The 25,558-nt window shown below is 37.2% G+C and overlaps 1 protein-coding gene across 10 annotated transcripts in view; it reads left to right on the forward strand.

The window, feature by feature from the left end:
- The window catches only part of LOC110449526 (probable phospholipid-transporting ATPase IA), a 95,963-nt gene that overhangs the window by 4,866 nt on the left and 65,539 nt on the right, over positions 1-25,558 (forward strand). For 4 of the 10 annotated variants that reach the window (XM_021496452.1, XM_021496453.1, XM_021496454.1 and 1 more), the window contains exon 1: positions 25,146-25,522. The exons of 1 other annotated variant lie outside the window; for it this stretch is intronic. In XM_021496452.1, the coding sequence (XP_021352127.1) occupies positions 25,459-25,522 (64 nt within the window). In that variant the 5' untranslated portion in view covers positions 25,146-25,458. Of the gene's footprint in view, positions 1-4,773; positions 4,837-10,765; positions 10,881-25,144; positions 25,523-25,558 lie in introns of those variants that run through there. 5 more of the 10 variants (XM_021496447.1, XM_021496448.1, XM_021496457.1 and 2 more) reach the window with 3 other exon arrangements.

A 25,558-nucleotide genomic window follows, 5' to 3' on the forward strand; every position in this document is an offset into this window, starting at 1 on the left:
TGATGACTGTGTGAGTCACTAACAAGTAATGATGACTGTGTGAGTCACTAACAAGTGATGATAACTGTGTAAGTAACTAACAAGTGATGATGACTATGTGTGTCACTAACAAGTGATGATAACTGTGGGAGTCACTAACAAGCGATGATGACTATGTGGGAGTCACTTAGTATGAAATTTGTTAATTACAATCTGATGTAGCCCAGAATACTATTACGTTAGTGATAGCCTTTATGAAATGGTAGTAAGAAAAGACTTGCAAGGACTTGAAATTTTTGAAAGATATCTTTTACATTGCAAACATGATATCAATATCATTGCATGTGTGGGACAGTCTTTTAAAAAAGACAAGTCCTAATTGACACCATATCTGTTAATGTATTTAATTCATCTGTATATCAAGTCCTGTGTGCAAAACTTTGTATTGACTTGGTATAATATTGATAAAATCACAACAGTATTTACATAATTCTATGGCCTACAGGTAACTTAGTTCAAAGCACTGATCTCATCCGTCATCTTGATCTGCACAGTCATATGATCATGTACAGTGCTATGCTGAATTGAATAAGGAAATATTAACTGCCTGTTCACTTGTGTATCTAGATACTGTAACATTTAAGTCTATCTCATCCTGTTTCCAAGGACATGATATGTACCTCCTACCATCAATATAACATTATGTTTATTTATTTGTATAAAGAAATAGAGGAAGAGAAGGGTACAGCCTTTATCTACCCTTGAGCATAACATTATTTGTATACACTTTACAGTAATAGGGGTGGAGGAGGGGACGGCCTATATCTACCCTGTAGTGTTACATTATTTATATACAGTAATAGGGGTGGAGGAGGGGACGACCTATATCTACCCTGTAGTGTTACATTGTTTGTATACAGTAATAGGGGTGGAGGAGGGGACAGCGTATATCTACACTGTAGTGTTACATTATTTGTATACAGTAATAGGGGTGGAGGAGGGGACAGCCTATATCTACCCTGTAGTGTTACATTATTTGTATACAGTAATAGGGGTGGAGGAGGGGACGGCCTATATCTACCCTGTAGTGTTACATTATTTGTATACAGTAATAGGGGTGGAGGAGGGGACAGCCTATATCTACCCTGTAGTGTTACATTATTTGTATACAGTAATAGGGGTGGAGGAGGGGACGGCCTATATCTACCCTGTAGTGTTACATTATTTGTATACAGTAATAGGGGTGGAGGAGGGGACAGCCTATATCTACCCTGTAGTGTTACATTATTTGTATACAGTAATAGGGGTGGAGGAGGGGACGGCCTATATCTACCCTGTAGTGTTACATTATTTGTATACAGTAATAGGGGTGGAGGAGGGGACAGCCTATATCTACCCTGTAGTGTTACATTATTTGTATACAGTAATAGGGGTGGAGGAGGGGACGGCCTATATCTACCCTGTAGTGTTACATTATTTGTATACAGTAATAGGGGTGGAGGAGGGGACAGCCTATATCTACCCTGTAGTGTTACATTATTTGTATACAGTAATAGGGGTGGAGGAGGGGACGGCCTATATCTACCCTGTAGTGTTACATTATTTGTATACAGTAATAGGGGTGGAGGAGGGGACAGCCTATATCTACCCTGTAGTGTTACATTATTTGTATACAGTAATAGGGGTGGAGGAGGGGACGGCCTATATCTACCCTGTAGTGTTACATTATTTGTATACAGTAATAGGGGTGGAGGAGGGGACAGCCTATATCTACCCTGTAGTGTTACATTATTTGTATACAGTAATAGGGGTGGAGGAGGGGACGGCCTATATCTACCCTGTAGTGTTACATTATTTGTATACAGTAATAGGGGTGGAGGAGGGGACAGCCTATATCTACCCTGTAGTGTTACATTATTTGTATACAGTAATAGGGGTGGAGGAGGGGACGGCCTATATCTACCCTGTAGTGTTACATTATTTGTATACAGTAATAGGGGTGGAGGAGGGGACAGCCTATATCTACCCTGTAGTGTTACATTATTTGTATACAGTAATAGGGGTGGAGGAGGGGACGGCCTATATCTACCCTGTAGTGTTACATTATTTGTATACAGTAATAGGGGTGGAGGAGGGGACAGCCTATATCTACCCTGTAGTGTTACATTATTTGTATACAGTAATAGGGGTGGAGGAGGGGACGGCCTATATCTACCCTGTAGTGTTACATTATTTGTATACAGTAATAGGGGTGGAGGAGGGGACAGCCTATATCTACCCTGTAGTGTTACATTATTTGTATACAGTAATAGGGGTGGAGGAGGGGACAGCCTATATCTACCCTGTAGTGTTACATTATTTGTATACAGTAATAGGGGTGGAGGAGGGGACAGCCTATATCTACCCTGTAGTGTTACATTATTTGTATACAGTAATAGGGGTGGAGGAGGGGACAGCCTATATCTACCCTGTAGTGTTACATTATTTGTATACAGTAATAGGGGTGGAGGAGGGGACAGCCTATATCTACCCTGTAGTGTTACATTATTTGTATACAGTAATAGGGGTGGAGGAGGGGACAGCCTATATCTACCCTGTAGTGTTACATTATTTGTATACAGTAATAGGGGTGGAGGAGGGGACAGCCTATATCTACCCAGTAGTGTTACATTATTTGCATGTAGGTAAGTAGTCATTGGATAAAAGAAATGTGTCGAATAATAATCGTTCATCATTGATTCTGTCTATATATCAACAGCAGAAAATTATGTGTAAACAATCAGAATTAGATACCTATTTGTGGCCAGACTATACAATACAGGATGAATTCCTTGTAATGTATGATGGGTTAACCAGTGTATTATCCCTATAGATCTCATATCTAACATAGATACACAAAACTGTAAAACGGATCTCAATGTTTAAAGTTTGGTCCGTATATCTTTAGATCCTTTCATTATAGATATGATTGGATTTGAAACATTCGGGCATTCAGTGCTGTATCTGAACATACAGCCTGCAGCTACATGGTTTATCAGTTGATCTTCAGCAATGAAAGTTTCTATACAACTGTAGAACTGTATATAATTGGTCTTGACCTTACTTATCTCTTGTTAACACTTAAAGAAGTATGTCAAGGATTTTTCTCTAGTGATGTTAAACAGGAGTACTGGGTAAAGAACCAATTAATGCATGATCAAGCATGGACTAGTCATATATCCGGACTGCTCTTTAACTCATTCACCCCTGATGACACATTTGAACTCTTCCAATTCAAAGGTTGGAATAGTTCATTATGGAATTTCAGGGGTGAAGGAGTTAAATAAACTGATGGAGTTTATTACATTAGAACAACTTTTCCTATGTATTACAGATCACAAACATGTCCAGAAATTTATGTAGATATATATAGGTAATTGGTTTCATATTGCATGAAAAAATTGTACAGATCAATGTGTCATGATTAATGACCTGTAGACCTTGAGATTCCTTGTTTGTGTTTGGGATTACGACACCCAATAACCCTTTCAGCCCTAAGTGACCTCAGTAGACTCTACCATGCATTGATATGGATGAGTCCATTATGGTCTACAGTAGTGGGGAAAGGGATAAGGAGCCCTGAGTGTTATCAGGGGTTACATCACTGGGTCCATTAATATATCTCAATACATCTCCAGCACACACACAGTCATACACACATAGGGAGATATTAGACAGGTGGCATATAGGACTAGTAGTTAGCGCCTGATAAGGCAGCTCCTGGGAATTCCTCAAAAATTGTATATCCTAATTGTATTAATTGTATATCTATGTACTGTAAAGCACTTTAGAGTGGCTTATGTTAGCTGGATAGGGCACTATATCAAATGCTGTTATTATTATTATTATTATTATTATTAAGGTTAACCTTCGGGTTCTCCTGGGTGTTGTTTGAGAACCAGCTGGCACTCTTTGGTGCTGTTAACTCAAACAACTTCTTATATGAACCACAAGGCCTACAGGCATGACATTCATCTAAATATCTTGTTTGGTTGTAGGTATAGGTTTAAGTTGTATCTTCAAACATCTCCATTAAACAAACCATGAGTCCAAGAGTCTTGATATATTTGGCTTACAATTCAAGTACATATAGCTTATTTAGAGGAAAAGTTATCAAATTAAATGAAATGTGTTCAATTCAAGGTCTCAGGGGGTAAAATGTGTTTAAATCTTCAAATGTCTTCTAACTAATGATGAGGTCAGGCTTTGTATATGGTGTCTAGCTAGCTTGTTGAAATGAATGACTTTTAAGTTGAATTTGAAAAAACAATCTACTAACACCTTTATTGGTGAGCGTTAAGCCCTGTAGGTCTGTCCTTGGGACTGCCCACAGGGACTCTTGACTGTTGTTGGGATGTCATTATAACCCTACAAGCTCTCCATAATACTCAGCAGGACTATAGTCTCATGGCAAAACAGTATTAAAATGTCTTAAGTCTTTTGGGAAGCAGATAAAGATGTAAAACACTGATTGAGACTCATTGTTTGTAATCTGTAATTCTCTTGTGGCCATTATGATCCCTTAAATGGTTGAGATGGATCTACCTTATTCAGGACAGCCTCTATATGAATTATTTACGTGTGTAAGTGCCATAACTATAGGCCCCCGAGGAAAAGATTATCCTGTTTTTCTACTGTCCTACTACAGGACATGACACTGCCTGAATCATTATAGATATATAGTCTAGGTATGTGACCGCAGTTGTTAATGTACAGTAGGGCATGTGATGGTGACCGTTGTGTGTAGCAAACACTTTGCTGGATTCTAGTCGACGCTATTTCCTTTATGTTTTTGTAGTGTTTTGCTGAAAACTTCTGGTAAGATGTCTGCGGCTGATTTGATCTAGATATGTATATATGTATGTTTTAATGCTAATTTATATATGGTCACGTTTAAATTTGTGAGTTGATAGCTATCTATAGTTTGTCTATTTAATTAACATGTATATATATATGCAATGGGTGTGTGTGTGATTTGAATTTTTAAGTAAGGTGACTGTATGGTCAATCTAAAAAACATTTCATTATAATTTCTTTTATTTATCCAAAGGCTAAAACTCTTTGGAATTTATATTAGATATAATGGTACCTAGACGGGGAACGAAAACACTACAGCTTTCAGTTTTTTTATGAGGTGGTTTGAAAATTGCAGTATCGTGATTGATTCGTGCAACGCTACATGTTTCAATTATACTTTTAAGGTGGTATTGGGTAATCATATACATTTTGTTTCAGATGGTATAGTGTTATATATTTGGGGTATGTATCACATGGTATGTATGTATATGTGACATTGCTATAAATAGCATATTGTACGTATATATACAGTGTATATTAAATAGATACTAAACTGTCATATATATATATATACAACTTCTTAAGTTGTATAAACTGTATAGCACTAACATATAAATGAACAAAGATATTTTCAATAGGGATTGCATGGCCATGTATTCAAATAGTAAAAATAGTATCAGAGTATATATATACATGTAACATACGGTTCATGTCGAGAGATCTTATTGATGCAAGTAGTTAATTCTCTGTATGATAATATAGATATGTGAAGTTTTATATAACTATAAGATCTGTTATATATAAGTAATGATATATTTAGCTACTTGTCTGGGTATGATAATATAACATTTATTTACTTCCTTTGTACAAGTTAATTCCAAGCTGCTGCTATTTACATGTCTAACGTAATATTCTCACAATAAGTAAATTCATTTGGACTACGCATATATATACACTACTTAATTTGAAGCCGTAGTTGTCATTAGTTAACTGTTTTGTCTGCTGGCCGGGCTTGACCTAGCTGGGTTCATTATATTGGATATAATGTTATAACATTTCTGTGTTGGCTCTAATCTCAGTATTCCTTACTATTTTTACCGATTAACAGATACAGATATATACATAGTGTGATTGATCTGAAAATATTCTACAGAAACCATCAGTACATTTGTGGGTACCTAGGTAATTGTATTTATAAGTATAATACAAATTTTGTTCATTTTACAAGAATTATGAAACAAGTTATTTCGACTTATATTTATCACTATTGTTGGCTCGAATGTGTGGGAGGAAACCGGAGAACCTGGAGAAAACCCACGTTATCGGGCAGGTGACCCCAAACCTTTTCACGCCTGATTGTGGAATCAAACCCTGGCTGCCTCGGTGAAAGGCAAACTTGTGCATTATCCACTCCACATGATGATCGAAGCACATATTTATATGTAGGCACTATAGCAGTTTGAAACATACACCTTGAGAAACAAGGAAGTTTGAAGCTGTTTCAGGGGTCAGAAACATGGACCAGCACTTTTCTCTTTTGTTTGCGGTACACTTTTAATCTTTGTTAATCTTTGGTATAGGGTCAACATTGCAGGCTTTAGATTAGAGGTGTCGTTATGATTGCCCAGGGTATAAGCTGTACATGTCATGATAGCCTTGATAGTGATGATATATAGGATCTTAAATGAGTTTCCATTTCCTATGAGTCTTATGGACAGATCAACAAAGTTGGGGTGAATCAGAATGTCTGTTCATCCTTCTATCTGTGGACAGATGTTTTTCTAACCCACCTCTGCTTACAAACGTACCTCCTGGACCAATATATGTGGAAAATGGTACACGTTTCAAGTACCTTAGTATAGGTGTGTTTTAGTTCAGTTTTAAATTTCAATTATTTTCTTGGGAGTTTTGTCCCTTTTTCTGATACCTGAACATTTTGAAAATATAAACCTGTTTCGAAAACGGGCCGACCTTGAAAGTAAGTCATGGATTCCTTGCAGTCAAACATATCTCGAAAATAAGCTCAATGCGCGCTTTAAAAATAGACTCATGGGTCAAACCTCAGGTTAGTGATCGGTATAAGACATCTGGACAATTACATCGCCTCAGGTCATAGTTACATAGCACACCTGTCTGGTAAATTATTTTATGACACACAACACCAGGATTAAGTGGAAAACAATAGAACATCTCGGCCCTTACCCAGAAGTGTTATGTTTGAACTTATTTAAATAATATACATGTAGGTCCCCCATCACATTTCAGGTTTGTATTCCCCCATATAACTACAAAATATATTTTAAGTTAATTAGGGCCTGCATCACTCACAATAGCGTGGAGTCAGATATAGGTTCATTGTCAACATTATATTGTCATATTGTGCTGGTAATGAATTGTATATCAATTTCAAAATATATACAATATACAATAGTTTCATAAATATATAAATGCACATATACATTAAATGTTATTTGTTATAAAATTAATATAAATGGGATTAATCAATGTATTTGCTTGCATGCTTTTGTTCCCTACAATTTACTTTGTCTGCATGACTTTCAAGGCAAACATTGTCACTTGATAGTTAAATTTTCCATCATGCGTCAAATTATTTCCGTTGCAAGTCAAACAGCAGGTTATTAACCCTTTCGCCACTGTAAACCATAGTGGACTCATCCAGATCAATGTATGGTAGAGTCCACTCAAGTTTCCTAGGGGTGAAAGGGTTATAAGGCTAATACAACACTATTCATTGTAAAAGTAGTCAATAGTAATTATTGATCTCGTTTCTTTCAACTTTATTGACGGATTTGTTGCAGTAGTATTAGCTCACAATGACTTCAGTATAGTTTTGAAAAGATTGACTGAAGACAAGTGTGGAAATTACCGGTGAATCTTTACGACATAAATGTTTTTTTTGCCATTATAGACCTACATAAAAAACCCAAAGAATATGTGTTCTATGACAATGTTTATTTTGTATAATAATATTTCCTTGTGTTATGTCAATATCAATCTCTATCAACATGAACTTACTGTAGGAATGTTGGCTGCTGGTAGCCAGATAATTTATTAACACTTCATCAAAACTTGACACAGAAGTACCACTTATAGTATATATAGCATTAGATATCTTTACATACCAGCATCTTAACTACCGTATATAACCCAAAAAATACCAGTATATGTGACAGCTTGAGTAATCTCCCCAGACAGCTGTAACCGTGAGAGAACAGGTTCTTATGAAATGGACATCACAGGAATGTAAACAAGTATAAATGCAAACCTAGTTCGATAGTAATCATTAAATTTTCAGATTTTTTTTTTCTTTTTTTTCTGACCTTCACAAAGTGTAAGAAATATCAGTCGGCAAACCATTTAATTCAGTGATATATATCACAACTTAATTGTCGTTTCCTAATTTCCTAGATTTCTTTAATGGTTGTTGATACTGTGGTAGACATACCAATGAAACGATGTAGTAAGTACAATGTTCCCTACAGCAAGAATCACAATGTGTGGCATCACACTCCTTTCTTTACTTTTGAGCCAAAAATGGTATAGTGCTTGGTCGCCAAATATAGTATCTATCCTAGTATAGACAAGGAAGTACTAAAATAGAGCCAGCTAGGGTAATTAAAACCAATTATTTTTTCCAGAAATTATCATGTGTTGTTCCATTAAGTCCTATAACTAACTACCAGATATTAATCAGAAATACTTGAATCCTGATATGATAGATATTAAATGAATAATGACCTAGCTCATTTTGAAGTATAATTCAAAAATCGCACATAATGTAGCTAATGATGAAGTATATAATCCAAAAATACACACACTCCTGCTAATGATGAGGTATTATCCAAAAATATCCACATTCTGTTTATTGTGTAATGTTGTTTTAGCAATTAGGTGGGAAAATACCAATTTGTACTGAGACTGTTATGTATTTTGTAATATAGTGATATTTGATTAGAAGGTTTTTTACTGTCATGCTATCATCTTGACAATACTGAGACAAAACTAATCTATACCTTTAAATAACACAGTTTCAGTAAATGAAGTAGTACAATGGCTGCGAGCTAGTTTAATTCTTTCTATATTTAAAAACATGTAATTTTGATTACATGTATAATTGTATACAAGAACATAAAAAATGTTCTATGAAATAATTTCTAATTTAACGAAGGGACTTGGCCATTAAACTTTTGGACTTACTTTGACACATCATATAGTACATGTTATATATTAGGGGCTCATGAATAGGAATAATAAAGTTTAAGGATCCCTGTGCCATATTGCAGGCATTGATCACTATACAGAATTCCTCGGTAGCTTTACATTATATAGCTACATACATGTAAACAGTAATCTCCCCTTGTAACTGTTGTAGCTAGGACAGGACCAGACAGCCAAGCTGGGTTGGTTAGAGTGACCATATTTTGATTGGAGGTCAAGGGTTTTGATACAGATCTGACCCATTTCAATTTTACTCTCTGAACACTGGTGTCCTTTTTTTTTCTTTTTTTTTTCTGTTATTATTTTTTTCATAAAAGTTCTGCATTGTATGGATTTCTTTTAGATATAATATATTAAAGCTATTTCTCATGCAAGTTGAAAAAAATCCAATTTATAAGTTTCAGTGGTGGTACAGGATTCCTTAAACTTTTCATTCCATATCCAGGAGTTCCTCATGATCAGGTCCTTGACCTCATATTCATGTACTTTTAAGTAAATGCTAATTCATCATTCCAGCTTACAATATATAATTACACTACACATACACAGAGGCTCATTCAGCTGGCTTATCTTCTAACGTTAGTTTTACCATGTTAAGTTGTCTTTTTTGTTGCCAATTTGCAAATTTCTATTCACAAGAATTTCATTACTTGAAGATTTGCCAACATTATAAGTGTACATATGCAGTTTCATTGTGCAAAACTTTCGAAAGTCAATTTTTTCTCGATGAATCAATTTTGCATCAACATCTAGACATGCATGATGATGTAGATTTATTTTATATACATCATGTACATTTTCATTAGTAGATTACCATTATGTTTCAGGTTACATAATTTTCAAAGATTTTTTTTTAACTCATTCACCCCCTGAAATTTCTTAATGAACTTTTCCAACCTTTGAATTGGAAGAGTTCAAATGTGTCTTCAGGCTAGGGGTGAATCAGTTAAGGAGATTTTTTTTTTCTTTTGACCTTTGTTAAAAAAACAAAAGTGTTGGCATTTTGGGTTGGGTGTTTGACTAACCTCCCTATGGTATCAATACATACATTTGTGTACTGCTAAGATGTATATATGAAAGGTGAGTCATTTGCCTAAAAATATGGCACCCAGACTCTGGTTTGTGATGTTATGCCAGTTGAGACCCATTTTTGTTGTTGATAGAAATGTTGCTATCTCTATTTACTGATAATATAAACAGGAAAAGTTTTGCCCATTTCCCCCTGGTCTCAAACTATGCTGTCTTTACTGTTTCTAATGGAATTTGTTAGAAGCTAACCAGGAGGTAAGGATTTGATTTGTGTAACACTTGTGGTCGCTGAAACTGACATGGGTGTAATTTGACTTCCTAGAAAAGAAGCATACAGTGTAACATACTAGTCATAATGGTACTGATTCACCAAGGCTTAAACTCATTCACCCCTGAAATTTCCAGCCTTTGAATAGGAAGAGTTCAAATGTGTCTTCAGGGGTGAGTGAGTTAAAGTCTGTACGTGTACAGTCCACTGAAAAACCTTCTTACGGTATGTTTCATCAGTGTTATATAGCCAATAGTTTTCATGCTTTTCAATCACGAAAGATGTAGAGGCATACATGAAGAGATATGTGTATAGCCGATTTCATTACATCACTAGAGTTATGAGGTAGCTCTGCCTAATTGATCTATGGAAAATGACGTTATGGAATTCAAAAGCAGATATAGCAATTATTTTCTAATGCAAAATGTTCAGAAGTATGTAAAAGAACTAGCTGTTTGTTGATGGAGTGCTAAGATTTCTGTGTAGCTGAATTTGTGGAAGACAGACTATCACAGGTACAAAATTGTAAGTAAGTATCATGCAGATATGGTGGTACAATGTATATATTGGTTTGCTCTGTATATTGTCCAAAAAGTGTTGCCACTTCAATGCTTTAATCATTCTCTTAGTCAATAATGCATTTTCTAGTTTACTAAGAATTTTCGATCCTTTTTTCATTTGTACACTAACAGATTACAGTCGGTATAAACTGGAAGAGTAAATATATTTGTATTGATTTGGAAAAATGTAGCGTTACAGGACACAACCTGCGCGAGCACGATTGGTTACTTTATATATACAAAAGTCACAGTGTTTATCATCTTTGCCGTTTTAAAGTCTTTTACAATCTTAAAAAACCCTGATCAAATCTAAAATGGTATACATACTGGTATCTTCTCAACATTGAAACTACTCACTTATAAAAGAGCTTATATATAGCTCAGTTTCTTTCAAAACTGAGGAATCTCTGAATTGCAAGAACTTTTCATTGCAGGAATAAATTGTATCTCTGTTCTACAGTGGTCTCTCAAGGCAGGTATCTCTGTTCTACAGTGGTCTCTCAAGGCAGGTATCTTTGTTTTACAGTGGTCTCAAGGTAGGTATCTCTGTATTAGAGTGGTCTCTCAAGGCAGGTATCTCTGTATTAGAGTAGTCTCTCAAGGCAGGTATCTCTGTATTAGAGTGGTCTCTCAAGACATATATATCTATTGCACTTATGTGTCATGGACGGTACTTCTGTATTATAATATTCTCCCAAGGAAGGATTCTTTCAGTGGTCTGTCATGACAGCTCTCTCTATATTATGGTTTGTACTTTAACCCTTTCAACACTGTAGACCATAATGGACTTGTCCATATCAATGCATAGTATTGTCTACTAAAGTTACATAGGGGTGAAAGGGTTAAGGATGGTCTGACTGTATCACAGTTGTGTCTCAAAGCAAGTATTTGTATTACAGTGGTCTTGTATTTCTGTATCACAGCAGTCGTGGGGCAGGTATTTCTGTAGTAGTATTTTATTAAGGTAGGTTTATCTCTGTATCACAGCAGTCATTGGGCAGGTATTTCTGTAGCAGTATTTTATTAAGGTAGATTTATCGCTGTATCACAGTGATCCCCTAACGTAGGTCTATGTATCTCTCTTGTAATGTTTCGTTTTAAAAATCATTAGAGGTGAAAATTAGTGTTGTTGTTTTATGATGAAAAAAGGGGTCAGTATTTTGTAATCTAGTTCCTAGGCCTGTAGCCAGGGCACCTATATTCATGTTACCGCACCTTACCCTGCCCTGAGTCTGGAATAGCTCGTGAACTTCTGACCAGCTGTTACGTTTGATGCAGACTTGGCTATTCAGGGCTAAATATTCTCATAAATGCTTTGATAAAATATAGATATGCACATGTTAACCTATTACGTAAAACCCACAAAGATGAGAAAACATCTTACGCATTCCAAATTACTCATAAGGAGAACCTTCACTGATGTGCTTAGCTGTGTGTCAAAAGAAAGTTGCAGATGAAGGTATTGATTTCCTGGATGTCCACTCTATATTACTGTTGACCTTAGCATGTACCTAAGCTGCAGATGAAGGTATTGATTTCCTGGATGTCCACTGTATAACTGTTGACCATATTGACCTTAGCATACCTAAGCGTAGGATAAACAGTGAAAACCGTAGATTAGACAAGATGATGAACAGTTTAGGGAGAGGCTGAGAATTTGAGCTATCCATTCATCCTGACTAAATATCATTTACTGTCCAGTAGATACTTCCTACTGAATGTGTACACATTCACAATGTCAGAATAAGTCCCTGTGACCTGGTGTCAAGTCCATATAAATTAAACCTGGTGGTCACTATAAAGGTGTCAATCAGCCTATAGTCTTAGTTATTCCTGGACTTGAGTTCATTAACCCTTTTACCACTGTAGACGATAATGGACTCATCCAGATCAATGCATGGTAGAGTCTCCTAAATTTACATAGTGTTGAAAGGGTTATATACATGTAGACCTGGTGTTTTATATTAAGTTATTGTTCTATTGAACAAGTTCTTGTGGAGGAAAATATAACATGAAATAACAAATTTACACAAGACTGACTGCTGATCCTTTCTGCCTGTTTATTTATTAATGGGGTGTTGACACTATTAACGTATTAATGGATTTATTCAGAGATTACATGTTTATTGACTAGCAATCTCATTCATCTGGTAGCTATTTACTTCCTTTTTCATACTTCTCTATAACACTTTTGTTCCTCAATGTAATCGTCTGTTTCCTTGTATTTAATCACCAAACTAATTTGTTAGACAATTATAAACATGGAGCTTTGTATTTGAGTCAAATAAAGGGAAGAAACTCTTATCATCTTCCTGATAACACAAACATATTAATTGCATTTGTGTTCTCTGTTTCGACTATCCATATGTTTTGTATACCTTGGACCAAGGTTACAAAGATATTTTACTGCAGAAATGTAGAAATCTATATTTCTCAAGGTTATCTCTGTATGATAACATTCTGGTTGGAGTAGAACGATGGAAATAGAATCGTGTTAGGTAGAAGGATATGGCTCCCTGTGTGGGGCCTCACGGGTATTGATCAGCTCGAGTGTCTGTATTGATTGTGGAGCTGCCATTATATTACACAGGCTACAATATAGTAGTGCCACATTATAGATGCTGAGCCCACAGGTATTGGCTCCATAGCTCATCACTCAAGACCACAGGGCCTACATTTACACATAGATGCACTGGCCTCATAACTCCACACTAGAAACAACCCTGCTCAAAAAAACAAACCTGCTCAAAGAAACAAACCTGCTCAAAGCCAAAGGACTGCTGGCGGCATCATATGATTTGGCACTAGAGACCATAAGGCCTAAAGGTGTTGGCCTCATAGCTATACACTAGACACCATAGGGCCCACAGTATACAGGCCTTATAGCTGTACACTAGACACCATAGAGCCCAAAGGTCTACTAGCCTCATAGCTGTACAATAGACACCATAGAAATGACAGGTCTACTGGCCTCATAGCTGTACACTAGACACCATAGAGCCCAAAGGTACACTAGCCTCATAGCTACACTAGACACCATAGAGCCCAAAGGTCTACTAGCCTCATAGCTGTACACTAGACACCATAGAACCGACAGGTCTACTGGCCTCAGAGCTGTACACTAGACACCATAGAGCCCAAAGGTCTACTAGCCTCATAGCTGTACACTAGACACCATAGGGCCCAAAGGTATACTGGTCTCATAGCTGTACACTAGACCCCATAGGGCCCACATATATACTGGCCTTATAGCTGTACACTTGACCCCATAGGGCCCACAGATATACTGGCCTTAAAGCTGTACACTTGACACTATAAGAGCCCAAAGGTCTACTGGCCTTAAGCTTATAGCTGTACACTAAACATCATAGGGCTGACAAGTCTACTAGCCTCATAGCTGTACACTTGACACTATAGGGCCCACTGGTCTTCTCGCCTCATAGCTGTACACTAGACACATTAGAGCCCACAGGTCTACATGCCTCATCTCTGTACACTAGACACCATATAGAGTCCACAGGTCTACAGGCCTCATCGCTGTACACTAGACAACATATAGAGCTCACAGGTCTACAAGCCTCATCGCTGTACACTAGACAACATATAGAGCCCAAAAGTCTACTCGCCTCATAGCTGTACACTAGACACATTAGAGCCCAAAGGTCTACTTGCCTCGTAGCTGTACAATAGATACCATATAGAGCCCAAAGGTCTACTCGCCTCATAGCTGTACACTAGATACCTTAGAGCCCAAAGATCTACTGGCCTTATAGCTGTACACTTGATACCTTAGAGCCCAAAGGTCTACTGGCCTCATAGCTGTACACCAGATACCTTAGAGCCCAAAGGTCTACTGGCCTCATAGCTGTACACTAGACACCTTAGAGCCCAAAGGTCTACTGGCCTTATAGCTGTACACTAGACACCTTAGAGCCATAAGGTCTACTGGCCTTATAGCTGTACACTAGACACATTAGAGCCCAAAGGTCTACTGGCCTTATAGCTGTACATTTTAGATATGGCTGGGTGCAACTGTATATTTGTCTCAAATGGCTTGACACTAGAGACCACTAGGCCCACTGGTAAAATATAACAAGAGAAGGATATGAACGATTTTTCATCAAATTTTGTGACTGACCATGCTAATCATGCTATGTCTGCAGTGATTTGGCAAACAGTTAAGGGTTCTGGTTTCTTTTTTATTGCAACACAACCCAGAAGGACCTGAGTGTACCAGACTTGTGCCTGATGAGATAATAACTGTAGATTCTTTGAGATTTATAGTATTTTTCTGTTTCTGGTAGAAATTTGCAGAGCTTATATTAGGCCTACATTGTTAGCAGCAATGGACAGTGATTGTTGAGTTGGGGTTTGGGGGCTCCCTGAAGGTAGCAAAGTTGAAGTTGCTTGTTTGTGTGAGCTAGGGATCACAGAAAGTCTTGCAACCATAATTTTTCGCTTTGTCAAATGTAACAAAATTGATTTCTAAATTTTGTTGCTCTATTGCTGTGCTGCTTGCAATTAACTTGGACATGCTTCACTTCACATTACACATATTTGGAAGAGGATACCTAACAAGTCGATAACATTTGAATTCACCATCTATTTTCAAATGAAAATATGTCGAAGTTTAATGCTTTTAATTGTAACTTGATCTCATATTTCATGTACCTAGTTCTTAATATCTAGACAAGTGATTTGGATATGATGTGGTTATATGTTTATAATCAAGAACATTTGATATCAAACAAAATTTTGGAAAAAGTCCATGTACCTCAAGTTACTGCAACAGTCTGTTTAAAAAAGGGAATACACTGATTTGTCAATACTAATAATAATTTGAGCTCCTTATGTACTGCGTTATCACAACCTAGTTCGTAGGTCGTCTCAAAGCGGTTCACAAATTATTATTGCAACCAGCCAATACCTTTCTCAATTACCTTGGGGAGCCAGTGTTGTCATTTCGGCGCTCACAACTAGCATTGAACAGTTCTAGTACTGCCCAACCACGTACTCATTTACAGCTGAGTAGACTGGAACAAGCGGAGAAAAGTATCTTGCTCAAAGATACAACGCATTGCTGTGGCGTGACTCGAACCCGCAACCCTTCGGTCACGAGCCCGTCAGCCTACCACTAGACTACCTTGCCTCCAAATACCTATTATTACCCAAGCGGTTTGTCTTTTCATTTTCAGAGATCGATTTTCGGAGCACGAACATCGTATTTTTTTTAGATTTTTTTGTTGTTGCGCAAAATATTCGAGTAGAAGCTTTTTTAAAGATTCTCAGCCTCAAAAAGTACCTGCGCAAATTACATAGGTGCGCAAATTACACAGGTTTTTACGGTATGTATACCTGTGATCACCCATGAATACATGTTATCTGAAGCCAGTGGCTGTGATTTATACCTGCTGTAAACAGTATTACAAACTTGGGTAAAAGCTGTTAGCAGATGTTGGGTTATGTTTTAATGCCCTGTTATTGAAATGCTTAGTTTTAGATAACTTTGATTGACTCAATTAAACTTGACTACCAGTGTTTCAACCGAAATGCCAATAACTGCATTTAGGTAATAAAATGTTCTGGATTTTATTTCGTGTCTAATAAAATTACCCACCGGAAATATTTCCTGGAATTTGATTCCTTGATGATTATTTTTAAATTTTAGAAAATTGATGGACTTGGATTTGGAAGCTAGATATTTCTTTGTTCCAATTGTTTTCTTTTGTTGTTGTGATTTTAACTTAATTTTGAAATCCTCAATGGTACTACTGTACTACATCACAGCGCCTAGATTACGTAAGTTGAGCTAGATTGAAAACATAATAATATTGCCATTTCACAAATTATCTGAATGGAATGAATGCTAATCACGATGGCGTTTAAACACTCTTTCCTCACTAAGGTGTTCCCAAGTGTTATAATATAGCAACAACAAACAGCAGGAGCTCCCCTCCCTTACAAGGCTGTTCATAAATCTCCATTTGGACAGATCTAGAATTATTCGATGCTGTATAATAAAACACACCCTCGGGAGCAAAAATCAATTTTCCAGTCTGATGTAGCATTTTTAACATGGTATTCATGCATCTTCAATGACCTGAGCAATATTAATTTTCCCAGCAAAAAAGTAATTATGTGGATTTATCAAAGAAAATTTTAGTATACTAGATATACTGTTTCATTTGAAAGAAAATATGTTTGTTATGTAATTTATTTTTTGAAATGATATTTTTCAGATTAATATGAAGCCAAATTATTCTCTTGTATATTTATAGCTCAGTATCAGTTATAGGTATTAACTCATTCACCCCTTAAGACACATTTGAACTCTTCCAATTCAAAGGTTGGAATAGTTCATTATGAAATTTCAGGGCTGAATGATTAAACAAGGTGTATAGCTGTCTTGTGGATAACTAGATCCCGGCGCTCAGACTGTAAATACAGTATTGACCTTAAACATTATATTTGTGAATTTTGTTGCACTTAATGTTTTATCATACATTATATATATATACATGTATTAAATCTGATTTGTGTTAAGAGTTATTCCTCTTGGGACATTTGAATTTCACTACAGACATTCTTAAATAGTATGTTTTGCATCCTCAAGTAACGAAATCTAAATTAACGTTTAAAACAGATTCATTGTCGTTAAATAATTGTTTTTTTGGGGAAGAGATTCAAGTCACAGCTAGGTAGCGTGATTACCCTTAATTGTAAATGTTGAACATTCACAAGTGTAAATAACAACCAGTATTGTGTAAATATTGATTTTCTGTAAATTTAACTTCTTAACTTTAATGAGCACTAAAAGCTAATTGTCAGGTACGTATGGTGATTTACACATTTGTAGCTATACTATAAAACCACTCTTTGAAACCGTTCCCACTGTTTGTATTATGCCAGCGGACGCGGTTGCCAAGTGGTTATATATATAATTAAGGCGTCTGACATTCTGCTACCACTAGCCCTCCACCACTGGGTTGCAGGTTCGAGGCCTACATGGGGCAGTTGCCGGGTACTGATCGTGGGTCGGTGGTTTTTCTCCGGGAACTCTGGCTTTCCTCCACCACCAAAACCTGGCATGTCCTTAAATGACCATAGCTGTTAATAGGACGTAAAACACAAACAAACCAAAAATATTATGCCAATAGCAGAATCCTGTGCACTAGCTGTAAGAACTCTGAGCAATGGGAGTAAGCTAGAATTTTTTGATGATCATAGACTTGGTACATGTATGATTTATACTTTTAATCTTAAAGATTACTAATCGATTCGCATAATAACTCATTCCAATTCCTCATATATGGAGATGTCATTTAAACATCATCTGTAATATATGTATCTGTCCAACTTCTTTTCAACCACAAAGTTTTGTTTTAGTCATTTTATTACACCGATCTCATAAACGGAAGTTTCTTCGCCTTCAGATAAATGAAAGCTTGTCTATCTGTATAAAAATAGCTGGTATGGCAACAGCTGAATTGACAGCAAAAGTGACAATTTTGTTCATTTATGCATGCTACGATTTTCCTAAAACGGAGAGAAATTTCATTGTTGGAAAGATATCCATGTATTGAAATCATATAACAAAGCTTTATTTTCTCCAAAATTTATTATGAAAATCAACAATCAGCTCTCTGAAAACTGATTATTGATTATTATTGTCAGGACAACACCAGTATGTAGAAGTGTAAAAAAAAAAATCCAGTCCCCTTGTGTACGAATTCAAAATATGTAAGGTATTCTTTATATTTTAGTGTATAAAGAAATTGCAACCAGTTTTAACTAGGAATTTATAGCCCGTGTCATCATTGAATGTTTCCATAGCAACACTTTGCATTGTCAACCTGTGTACACACTGTTATGAACTGTTTTATCATAAACTTGCCATTTGGTTCTAAAAGAAATGTCTTCAATAGAAATCTGTTCTATGGGGAGCTTAATTTATCTTCCTTTGTTAGACGTTTTCCTGCTGTATCGTTTCCAGACAGCAAGTCTTGCCTTTGGGGATGCATCACATTATGTGTTCATGACTAAAGCTGTCTGCGTTCAGAATCAAGCTTGTCATACAGGATGTCATTATGTCTAGTGATCAATACCAATGTCTGTCTTCATTCTTTCATATCTCGGTGGGTATTTTGTACTAGTAGATCTTTTTGACTTATCAACATGCAGTGTTTATGATGTTTATGTAAAACACCAAAAAATGAAAAAGGAAGGCATCCCAAAGATACATCAGGTTGAAGAGATCACCTTGATGCTCTAAAATATCTGTTTTCCACTTTGAATCTGGTCTTTCCCCCTATACTATTTTTCGTCTTTGGGTCTGGGGACACCATTGCCCCGTCAAAACTTGGAAAAAGATTGGGATCCCCACCATATAACCAAATAAGCAATTTCTAAATATAAAGAGACAAAAGCACATGCTGCCAGGATGGTTCCAAGGTCTGGCCTCACCATTGAAGACTTAGTCCCTGTGTCATAACTTTGAAACTGTTGAGATCTTTACCCCATAACCATGGACATAAATAGATCAACACAATCATGCTACTAGAACTGGTCTTTGGTTCTGCTCCCGCCCTTAGGGACATAGGTCCTGGGTCATGACACGTGTACTGGCCTAACAATCCTTGGGTCTTAACTACCATACTAGTTTATTTTACAAAAATATTTTGCCATAATATCTGGGTGGGTGATATACAGGCCTTCTGGACTCTTGTTCTGAAATGTGTTGAAGTGGATGTTGCACAGATATCCTCGAGGTTGACTTTGAACCACTAGGCTTAAAACACAACATGCCAAATATATCAACTTGCAGGTTAATATCTGTTCAAATAAGTACTAGTGTTACAATATAAAAACCTAGCGCCCTTTATCTTAAGCCACTTGACGTCATCATGACTAGTATATAAATTCACTTTTATCTATATATGTATAATGCTGCATAGATTTACTGTCCTGCAATGAAAACGCTATAATGATAAACCCATTACACAGGGACAGAAGTTACTTGAGTCAATAAACACCCTCTGGCCTTTAGAACATACAGGGATTTTAATGTCAATTCTGTGTAATTTCGATACAGTCAATTTTTATCAACTGAAACCAGTTATCATTGAAATGTACGATTCAGCAGATATTGTTAGAAAGTGCAGAGAAGCTTGGAAATAACCTTTTGAAAATACCAAGAAAAACCTCTAGCTATAACATCTTATAAATCCTTCTAATGAGAGATTTTTGTAGGTAACCTTTCGTAAAATACTGGAAAAAATGCATTTGATGGCGTGTGTACTACCTAATATTTCAAATGCTGAGCGTTCAATAGCAGGGATGGGTACCTTAGACCTCATGCTTCGTGTTAGTTTTGTAGGTTACTTTTATGAGGGAATTAACTCATTCACCCCTGAAATTTCATAATGAACTATTCCAACCTTTGAATTGGAAGAGTTCAAATGTGTCTTCAGGGGTGAATGAGTTAATACAAAGGTGAAATGGGAATTCTTACTTACAATTTTAGACATAATTGTGTGTAGATGATTTAAGACTCGTCACTAGTACTGTTGCCTATCATGTTTGATACAATTAACAACGGTCACAAGTTGTAGAACTTCTTTCTCCCGCATTTTTTTATAACACTGTCAAGTGATGGACATTTTGATGATTGTTTTCAGCAAGGTACGATTAATGATAAATTGACTAATTACGCAAAAACGCATGGCCGTTTACAGGTCAATACCAAAACTGTTCTTTTTCAAAATCTCAAGTTGTTACGTATTTTAAGATTACAGGTGGTCTATGTATAATCACTAGTGAAACGGTGGTAATGTTAAGGGTTTAACATCATTGATGAATGTCTGTAATGGAGAAACACAAAGCCATTAGGAGTCAAAATTCAGACAGTCACATTCCTCCATTCAGGATTCTAGCCAATCAAAGTGATCGGAAAGAGTTCATTGGTTGGTAATGTTTATATTTAACTATCATCTCTCTGCTGTCTAATGAATGGGATGGGAGTTGATGAACAGGGACACTTGTGGTCAAAATACAGTAAAGGTGATTTTTTCGCAGGTTTTTCGAAGTACTAATATTAGATTCAATCTATAGATAGATTGTAATGCTTTCCGATAGTTTCAACACAGTAGAAAATGTAGTTCTGGGTTTGACTGGTGATCCGATAGTTTCAACACAGTAGACAGTATTCCGGGGTTTGGCTCCTGATAAAGGGAATTCAAAAAGCAACTTCAATTACTTCATCAATACATGTCCTGACCGTATCAAGTTTTGCTGTACATGTATATCAGGATAATAACCTCAATAATACCGTTGTAATCGGCACCCATCTCATCGCTAATTATACTACAAACAATGTGTACACACCGTATTGATTATTTCTCTCATTAAAATTACATGGTGTCTCGTGTTTGTAACGTGGAAGGTCAACGACTGCTACTGCTCCCTCTGTTACAGACAGGGTGATTACTTCGTCTTGTAAACATCATCTGATTAGCTAGTTTTAGCCATCCGACTCAGCACTGGGCCATTCATATTCAGTACACGGGCACAAACAAGGCAGCAGAGCAAGACTGCAAGATGCAGATTTAAGCCTGTGGCTGGAATATGGCTTTAAAATTCTGCAGAAGTAATTTTCCGTATTTTTTTTCTAATCATTCATGAATATTGTTTGAGTTTGATGTTTTTGTTTACTGACAATCTTATTTTTAATTGATGTTTGAAGATCTAAGAATATTCAAACAACAACAAAAAAAAATTCAAAAAGATTTGCTAACCTATAGATAATGAGAATCGTGATTCCCTGGTCTGGTAGCAAATTATTATGTATGAAGACACAATAGTGTTTCATATAAAGTTAAAATTGGTTTCTTTGTTTGTTTATGTTTTACATCCTATTAACAGCTAAGGTCATTTATAAGGACGTGCCAGGTTTTGGTGTTGGAGGAAAGCCGGAGTTCCCAGAGAAATGCCTCCAACCTGCGGCCACTTCCGCGTGACTGTCCTATGTAGGCCTTGAACCAATAACCTAGAGGTGGTAGACTAGTGAACGTAGAGGGTCAGATGCTTTAACCATTCGGCTCAATGGTTTACATATAAAATATACTCTGTAATAATAATAGCTGGATTCTGGACATTGTAATGTTTATCCTAATTATTGATTCCTGGTTCAGCTGTACCACTAACTATGGTCAATAACTGAACGACCGGATATCTGATACTCTGCCTGGAGTACATGTTCATACAAATTGAGTGATAGACACCCTTACAGGGATAATCCTGTAGGGGGCCATGTAGGGGGCCATTGACCCCTCAAAACTGAAATTGACCCCTTCATGTTCCATTTTTTTTTTAATTTACATGCAATGGGCCCCTCTTAATTTGATTTTGACTAAAACTTGCTGAAATGGCCCACTGCTCTCAAATTCCAGGATTTTTCCTGCGGCCTTGCACTTTAAGTCACAGCAGTCCCCTACCTATTGCTGATTTGTCTCCTGTTTTACCTGTTTAAGATTTCTCGTGACTCACAGCTAGGGTATATAATGCAGATGGCAAGTTAAAAGAAAACAACACAATGATGTCATGGTAACAATGAATTAGGATGTCATAGTCAGCTTTCAACGAAAGACGTCAATTGCAATCGGGGATAAAAACGCAGTTTATAAAAGTCCAGTAACCAATGTTTTCAAATATATTATGTCAGCACGTGAGAGTCATCCTCTACCATAAGGGTATGCTGGAGAAACCTCAATCCTCAGGATGAGATTATCGAATGTCTAACCCTCGGCTTGAAGCACTAAATAAATGATATTTATTATCCTTATCAAGGGTTGCCATGCAAGTTCAGTGGCTGCACTAGACCGGTGTTAAGTGGTTTCCTTGCCAACTATGAGATTGCCATTGTAAGCTAGTTCAAAGTGGCTACATTTTACTGGGTTGTCATGCAAGTTCCGTGATACAGTGGTTGCACTGCCAACTGTCGTGAAACAGTGGTTGCACTGCCAAATGTCGTGATACAGTGGTTGCACTGCCAACTGTCGTGATACAGTAGTTGCACTGCCAACTGTCATGATACAGTAGTTGCACACTGCCAACTGTCGTGATACAGTGGTTGCACTGCCAACTGTTGTGAAACAGTAGTTGCACACTGCCAACTGTCGTGATACAGTGGTTGCACTGCCAACTGTCGTGATACAGTGGTTGCACACTGCCAACTTTCGTGAAACAGTGGTTGCATTGCCAACTGTCGTGATACAGTAGTTGCACTGCCAACTGTCATGATACAGTAGTTGCACTGCCAACTGTCGTGAAACAGTGGTTGCACTGCCAACTGTCATGATACAGTAGTTGCACTGCCAACTGTCGTGATACAGTAGTTGCACTGCCAACTGTCGTGAAACAGTGGTTGCACTGCCAACTGGCATGAAACAGTGGTTGCACTGCCAACTTTCGTGAAACAGTGGTTGCACTGCCAACTGTCATGATACAGTAGTTGCACACTGCCAACTGTCGTGAAACAGTGGTTGCACTGCCAACTGTCGTGAAACAGTGGTTGCACTGCCAACTGTCGTGAAACAGTGGTTGCACTGCCAACTGTCGTGAAACAGTGGTTGCACTGCCAACTGTCGTGAAACAGTGGTTGCACTGCCAACTGTAACGTTGGCATGGTGGTTCAGCAGGTGTCAATGACAACCAGGGGGTTGGTATAATCTTTGGTGTTAGGTTTTAGTTCTTTATCATAGGAGACACAGATCTGGAGGTCTCATAAATGTTCATGACCCAGACTGAAGAGGTTTATAATGTATGGACACATCAAGCTTTATAGATATATCGTCAATCACAACCAAATTATACCAAAATGGTTGCCGGAAGCACAAGCTGTGCTTGCATTTCTGTCACTCTAGACTCTGTACACACACCAGTCTAGTGCCCAGTTCTATGTTTATGCACAAACAGCCTTTGGCATATCAACCACACACTTCTTGGAAAATTCAGGCAGAAAATATACACTTTATACATTTAATGTGAAGTTCTGCATACACCTACTGTATGCCATAAATCTGAAATCCATTGATCACAAGGGGATTTTCCTGTGGTTTTTTACAACTGCTAATCCCCTGGCTGGAGATCCAACACTGGTTTGTGTCTCAGTATTGACTTTTGTTGTTCCCCTCGTTTGGCTGTTCCACCGACTGCTTTTAAGTGGATGTCGTATAACTAGCTGACATTGAAGTTTTCATGGAAACAACATGCATGGATGTTTTTGTTTTTTATGGTGGCTGCCATATATTCAGTGCGATTATGGAGTTTTCCCCGGCTAATGATCGCATGGTTGTAGCCTGGTTGAAAGATGCAAGAATCGATTCTCAGGAATTCTTTAGCAGTAAAGCACCCAATATGTGTATGTAAAGACAAATGTGCTGAATTAGCAAAAGTAGAAGTTGAAATATGTGCAGTTTAATTGCGTCTTGCTAATTAAATCATCTTTATTTGACATTCAAGCAATTCAATAAATTGCGTCTTGTGATCATTACACAACATGCTTGTTGGTTCAGTAGTCTAAACCTTTTGACATTTATTGGTATTTATGGGTATTCAATATACCTGTATGACAGGTTATTATGTAACCAAATTACAGAATTAGATTATGATTGTATACGCTGTAAAGTGATGTTGAATATACTGTATGTGGTTTTAGTAGGGTACTTATAATTGATGTTGCTTGAATTGTCGTATTATTATACGGTTGTTCATACCAGGAGGACGGTGAAAGGTTTCCGTTCTTGTAAAATCCATTTGAATATTGGAGAAAGTTTTAAGTGCAGTGATCAATCACATGTCATATAGAATATGTCTCTCACTGGAATTGATTTCGTCACTCGTTTTTTCACCTGGAGAACGACGTACATAGCTGTGGGATACTTGTATGTGTTACACCTGTGGTGTCAATTTGAAATCCACCCTTACTAGTGTGATGGCTGTGGATCCTTGGAGGGGAATGAAAATCTAAGCATTCCATAATTGATTTTTGTCATAATTCACTGGCGGCCCGGGCTAGCTACACCAGATATGCTTGATTGAGTGCATCTCGCATGCACTGTAAATTATGTAGGTTAATTATATTTACCTATTATAATATACAATGCAGGTGTATTTACCTGTGCTATAGCACACGCCTATATGCGGGCGTATACCAATAAAGGTGCAGGCGTATAGGTATTTGGTATTTTTTTGATACAGTATATTAATTGACTGGAGGTTTGGATGTGGGGATCTCAAGGCTGACGAGGATGCATATTTGATGTGGCGGTTGTGCCTTCACAATCGGAAACCCTATGCATATTGACACTCGATTCTGGTTGGAAAAGAGCAACTGAGAAAATTATAAAAGGAAACACAATTGATACTGATTGCCCAATGCAGACTTTACAAGTGTGATGAGTGATAGTGGGTTTGAACTGGTCTGCCTTGGCGTCCGAGGATTACATAGCTATTTTGGAAGTGAAGTTTAGGCCATTATCCCCGTTCCTGATGTCAGGGGTGGAAATACAACTGCAGAGTCTTGTTAATCACAGGATCAGCCTGCAGCACTCGGGTAAGTACTGGCTGTTGTGTCTTCCGTCAGGCAGAC

This window comes from Mizuhopecten yessoensis, unplaced genomic scaffold, assembly GCF_002113885.1.
Source record: "Mizuhopecten yessoensis strain PY_sf001 unplaced genomic scaffold, ASM211388v2 scaffold4631, whole genome shotgun sequence".
NCBI classification, from domain to species: domain Eukaryota; kingdom Metazoa; phylum Mollusca; class Bivalvia; order Pectinida; family Pectinidae; genus Mizuhopecten; species Mizuhopecten yessoensis.